Source organism: Carcharhinus amblyrhynchos, chromosome 13 (genome assembly GCF_965287045.1).
Source record: "Carcharhinus amblyrhynchos chromosome 13, sCarAmb.v2.hapA, whole genome shotgun sequence".
In the NCBI taxonomy this organism is placed as follows: Eukaryota; Metazoa; Chordata; class Chondrichthyes; order Carcharhiniformes; family Carcharhinidae; genus Carcharhinus; species Carcharhinus amblyrhynchos.
The window spans coordinates 34,732,002-34,738,001 of record NC_137336.1 but is presented as its reverse complement, the minus strand read 5'-3'; the positions used below and the strand labels follow the sequence as shown (position 1 = coordinate 34,738,001).

General features: G+C 51.9%; 1 protein-coding gene across 3 annotated transcripts in view; it reads left to right on the top strand.

The window, feature by feature from the left end:
• Positions 1 to 6,000, top strand: part of LOC145351834 (mitogen-activated protein kinase 9) — a 55,612-nt gene that overhangs the window by 5,957 nt on the left and 43,655 nt on the right. For 2 of the 3 annotated variants that reach the window (XM_080201518.1, XM_080201521.1), the window contains exon 2: positions 4,472 to 4,606. In XM_080201518.1, the coding sequence (XP_080057644.1) occupies positions 4,485 to 4,606 (122 nt within the window). In that variant the 5' untranslated portion in view covers positions 4,472 to 4,484. Of the gene's footprint in view, positions 1 to 4,445; positions 4,607 to 6,000 lie in introns of all 3 variants that reach the window. The other variant, XM_080201520.1, reaches the window with a different exon arrangement.

The following is a 6,000-nucleotide window of genomic DNA, read 5'->3' as shown; positions in this document are numbered from 1 at the left end:
CCCTCCCCCTCCCCCTCATTCCCCCCTCCCCCTCCCCTCATTCCCCCTCCCCCTCCCCCTCCCCTCATTCCCCCCTCCCCCTCCCCTCATTCCCCCCTCCCCCCTCCCCTCATTCCCCCCTCCCCCCTCCCCTCATTCCCCCCTCCCCCCTCCCCCCTCCCCTCATTCCCCCCTCCCCCCTACCCTCATTCCCCCTCCCCCCTCCCCCCTCCCCCCTCCCCCCTCCCCTCATTCCCCCCTCCCCCTCCCCCCTCCCCCTCCCCTCCCCTAATTCCCCCCTCCCCCCTCCCCTCATTCCCCCCTCCCCTCTCCCCTCATTCCCCCCTCCCCTCATTCCCCCCTCCCCCCTCCCCACTCCCCTCATTCCCCCTCCCCTCATTCCCCCTCCCCCCCTCCCCCCTCCCCCCCTTCCCCCTCCCCCCCTTCCCCCTCCCCCCCTTCCCCCTTCCCCCTCCCCCCTCCCCCCCTTCCCCCTTCCCCCCTTCCCCCCTTCCCCCTTCCCCCTTCCCCCCTCCTCCCGCCCCCCGCCCCCCTCCCCTCCCGCCCCCCCGCCCCCCTCCCCTCCCGCCCCCCCCGCCCCCCCTCCCCTCCCGCCCCCCGCCCCCCCCGCCCCCCCCGCCCCCCCCGCCCCCCCCGCCCCCTCCCCCCCCCCGCCCCCTCCCCCCCTCCCCTCCCCCCCCTCCCCTCTCCCCCCCCTCCCCCCCCTCCCCCTCCCCCCCCTCCCCCTCCCCTCCCCCCCGCTCCCCTCCCCCTCCCCCCCGCTCCCCTCCCCCCCTCCCTCCCCCTTCCCCCCTTCCTCCCCTCCCCCTTCCCCCCCTCCCCTCCCCCTTCCCCCCCCCTCCCCCTTCCCCCCCCTCCCCTCCCCCTTCCCCCCCCCCCTCCCCTCCCCCTTCCCCCCCCTCCCCTCCCCCTCCCCCCCCTCCCCTCCCCCTCCCCCCCCCTCCCCTCCCCTCCCCCTTCCCCTTCCCCTCCCCCTTCCCCTCCCCCCCTTCCCCTCCCCCCCTTCCCCTCCCCCCCTTCCCCTCCCCCCCTTCCCCTCCCCCCCACCTCCCCCCCTTCCCCTCCCCCCCCCCTCCCCCCCTTCCCCTCCCCCTTCCCCTTCCCCCCTTCCCCTCCCCCCCTTCCCCCCCCCTCCCCCCCTTCCCCCCCCCTCCCCCCCTTCCCCTCCCCCCCTTCCCCCCTTCCCCTCCCCCCCTCCCCCCCCTCCCCCTCCCCCCTCCCCCCCTCCCCCCCTTCCCCTCCCCCCCTCCCCCCCTTCCCCTCCCCCCCTCCCCCCCTTCCCCTCCCCCCCTCCCCCCCTTCCCCTCCCCCCCTCCCCCCCTTCCCCTCCCCCCCTCCCCCCCTTCCCCTCCCCCCCTCCCCCCCTTCCCCTCCCCCCCTCCCCCCCTTCCCCTCCCCCCCTTCCCCTCCCCTCCCCCCCTTCCCCCCTTCCCCCCCTTCCCCCCTTCCCCCCTTCCCCCCCTTCCCCCCTTCCCCTCCCCCCCCTTCCCCCCTTCCCCTCCCCCCCCTTCCCCCCTTCCCCTCCCCCCCCTTCCCCCCTTCCCCTCCCCCCTTCCCCCCTTCCCCCCTTCCCCTCCCCCCCTTCCCCTCCCCCCCTTCCCCTCCACTCCCCTCCACTCCCCTCCCCTCCCCTCCCCTCCACTCCCCTCCACTCCCCTCCCCTCCCCTCCCCTCCCCTCCCCTCCACTCCCCTCCCCTCCCCTCCACTCCCCTCCCCTCCCCTCCACTCCTCACCTCACCTCACCCCACCCCCACCGCTCCCCTCCCTCCTCACCCCCACCGCTCCCCTCCCTCCTCACCCCCACCGCTACTCTCATCCCTCCCCGCCACTGTTCCCCTCATCCCTCCTCTCCCCACTGCTCCCCTCAAACCTCCCCCACACAACTGCTCCCCTCACCTCCTACCCCCAACTGCTACCTTCATTCCCCCTACTGTTGCCGTCTCCCCAACTGCACATAAATTGACCCTTCGGCCCAACTCATTCATGTCGATCAGACTTCCTACACTGAACTCGTCCCTTTTGCCTGTGTTTGGCTGTTATCCTTCTAGCACTTTCTTACCCGTGCACCTATCTGAATGTCTTTTAAATGTTGTAATTGTACCCGCCTCTACCACCTCCTCTGGCAGCTCACCCCATGCATGCACCAGCCTCTGTTTGAAAAAGTTGCCCCTCAGATCCCTTTAAAATTTTTCCCCTCTCACCTTAAACCTATTCCAACTAGTTTTGGACTCCCCTCCCCTGGGGAAAAGATCTTGGGTATTCACCTTACCTATGCCCTTCATGATTTTATAAACCTCCATCAGGTCACCCCTCACGCTCCTAAGCTGCAGGGAAAAATGTCCCAGTCTATCCAGCCCCTCCTTATAATACAAACCTTCCAGTCCTGGTAACATACTAATAAGCTTTGTTTTAGTTATCCTGATCCACGTGTAATCACGTTATTAGTTTGTGTATGCATTTTATATTCAACATGTGGGAAATGTTGGTGCTAAAGTATGACCAAAGACATGGAAATAAAAGGCAAGATTTTGTAGACAAAGTATAAAGCTTTGATTTATTGTAGTTGAATGTGAGATATGTTCAATATGGGGAGGTTAAGTATCAACATTTCAGTTCAGTTTTCAGTTTAGTAACTTCCTTCCTTTATCAGGATGACTAGAATTGTGCCCAGTACTCCAAATGTGGCCTTACCAATGTCTTGCATGGTTGTAACATAACATCCCAACTCCAATACTCAGTGCTCTGACAAAAGCAAGTGTGCCAGACACCTCTTTCACTACCGTGTGACGCCACTTTCAAGGAGCTGTGTAACTTGCAGTCCTGGGGGTCTTCATTTGAAAACACTCTCCAGGGCTGTGTAGGTTCTACTGTGGTTTGTCTTACCAAATACAACACCTCACATTTTTCTGAATTAAAGTCCAACTAGTCAGCCATTCCTTGGCCCACTAGCCCAGCTGACCAAGGTCCTGTTGTCGTCTTTGGCAACCTTCTTTAATGTCCACTATATCACCAATTTTGGCATTATCTGCAAACTTAGTAACCATGTTAATTTTGCTGACTATAAAAGAGAGGCTGGGGATGTGAGAAGGAGACTGTTTCTTCTTGTGTCCTGTATGAAAGTTTGAAGAACCTCAGTGTTATCTGATCATGTATTTATTTGATGATATTTGAATCAGAATGCTATCTTTTAATTGCAAGTGGAGGCTGTTAAGTATTTTCCACTTAAAATACTCAGTGTTTAAAATGTTGAATAATTTTGTTGTTTGGGTCCAGTCGTTGTATTGCAGTTTACCTGAAGATTAAAGTCCACCATGACTATCGCAATACCTTTGTTACAAGCTCCTCCTATTTGGTGATCAGTATTATGTTTGGTGGTAAAGCGACTATTTAGTTTATAAATTACTGTCATCATTGTTTTTAACCTTTGTTATTTCTTTTCACCCAAACTGATTCCACCTTCTGTTGTGTAAACTAGATTTTGGGGAATGCAGATGCAGCAGACCTCTTGATTTACAAAAGCATTATTCTAAGTTATACTTCTTCTCCAAGAAAGGAAAAGGGTGGGGAGGATGGGAAGTGACTAATGTATTTGCTTTTTAAAGTCAAGATTTGCAGGCAAGGATAAAATTGACATTGCACTTTTCACACCTTTCCAATGTTTTCTATCATATGATGAATGTTAAACCTGAATCTAGACTTCAAGGGCAAGATTTTAAACTCTCTTAAAATCCATTTAATTGCAGAAAGTGAAAGGAGAGCCCAGAATATTATTCATTATTCACCCAGCTGAGTTGACATAATTGAGAAGTCTGGGAAAGAATCATCCAGGATTACTTATAGTTGGGGTTTCTTCACTCTTGCCCTATCTAACTTGTCTAATGCTATACGCGGAGTTAAGATCAAGCATAGTTTCAGGCACATTGAGTTTAGAACGCAAGGAAAAAGGTCAACACCATCTTAAAAGCATACATTGTATTAATTTTTACCTATTCTTTAATTTATGCTTACAGTTAAGTATACCAGTTGTGCAGTTGGAGTACCAATACTTGTATGGTGGGAAGGTATAATTACATTGTTAGTTTGTGTATGCATTTTAGATTCAACATGTGGGAAATGTTGATGCTAATGTATGACCAAAAACATGGAAATAAAAGGCAAGATTTTGTAGACAAAGTACAAGATTTTGATTTATTGTAATTGAATGTGAGATATGTTCAATATGAGGAGGTTAAATATCACCATCTCTAGTTCAGTCCAAATCTAGGTGAAGTTACTTATTGATAACTGTTCTAACAAATCGCATAATGTCTCTCTCAAGGAAAAATAGAATTGTTATGTTCACATTGCAAAATCTTGAAAATAAATTGTAACTGCTATCAGGATCATTTTTCAGGACAAATAATTTGGTTAAAAACTAAGGTATAAATCTTTGCTTTTTGTCCAGAATTTTTATTATAGATTCTGTTACAGAAAACACTACAACATGACTGAAATTAACAGTGAGACAGGATTCTACAGTGTACAAGTTGGTGATTCTACTTTCACGGTTCTTAAACGTTACCAGTCATTGAAGCCCATAGGTTCAGGGGCTCAGGGAATTGTCTGGTAAGTGTATACTAAATTTTTTCAGAAATAAAGTCTGAAATATTTGCTGTGAATATATTGGGTTCACTTTTCCATGGCTTGAAGGAGAGAGGCTGGACAGCTCTTGTTCCTTAGCACTTTCATTTGCATAAATACTTGTCCCTCTTGTTTGCGTACATTTTTTGGTCTCTTGTCCTTTTGTATGTTGCTGTTTTCCCTTCATCTAAGTCATTAATCTAGATTGTAAAGAGCCAAGCTCCAGCACTGATCCTTGTGGCACCTCACTGTTAACAGCTTGCCAACCTGAAAATTGCCCCTCTATTCCTATTCCATTCTCTGAATTTTGTTAACTTTTGATCCCATTCGTTGCTCAATGTACTATTGCTATAACATCGATTACTTCAAATTCCTCATTCTTATTTGTCTGTCATTCTCATTAGACCATAGGTTCTCCACTATTCCCATTAGTTTTTTTTGTAACTTCAGAAAAGACAGGTGTGAAAGGCTGGACTTTTTCTCCTGCTGCAGGAGACTGAAGTTGGGACTGGGGTTAACAGTCACGGATTAGGACTTTTCTGGACGTTGAGGGCCTTACTTGCCCTGAGACTGTTCTGCAGCTAATTAAGCGGCGTGGTGGCATAGTGATTGGCAGGGACCTGGGATGGATTCCGGTCTCGGGTGACTGCATGTGTAGTTTGTTCATCCTCCCTGTGTCTACATGGGTTTCCTCTGGGTGCTTCAGTTTCCTCCCATAGTCCAAAGCTGTGCAGGTTGTGTGGCTTAGCCAAGCTAAATTGCCCCTTAGTGTCCAAAGATGTATGCACAGTGTAGAGGATAGCTGTAAGCTCCAAAAATGATGTAGATGGGTTGGTGGGGTGGACTGGGAACTAGCAGATGGAGTTCATCTCTGATAACTATGAGGTAATGCATTTAGGGAGGTCAAACAGTGAAAGGGAATACACAATAAATAAGAATATATTGAGAGGGCTAGATGAAGTGAGGATCCAGGTCCCTAAAGGTAGATAAAGTTGTGAAGAAAGCATATGGAATGCTCTCCTTCATTGTCAGAGATACTGAAAACAAAAGTAGGGATATAGTGATGAAACTGAAAACACTGGTGAGGCTACGACTGGTGTATTGTGTGCAGTTCTAGTCACCACGTTACGAGAAGAACGTAATTATTCTGAACAGAGTGCGGAGAAGATTTACTAGACTGTTGCCAAGGCTAGTGAATTGTAGCTACGAGGAGAGATTGTTTTCCTTGGAACAGAGAAGGCTGAGGAGTGACATAATTGAGATATACAGAAGTGTGAGGGATATGGAGAGACTAAACAGGATGAATCAGTTTCCCTTGACACAGAGTTCAGAAGCCAGAGGTCATGGATTCAACCTAAGTGGCAGAAGGATCAGGAAGC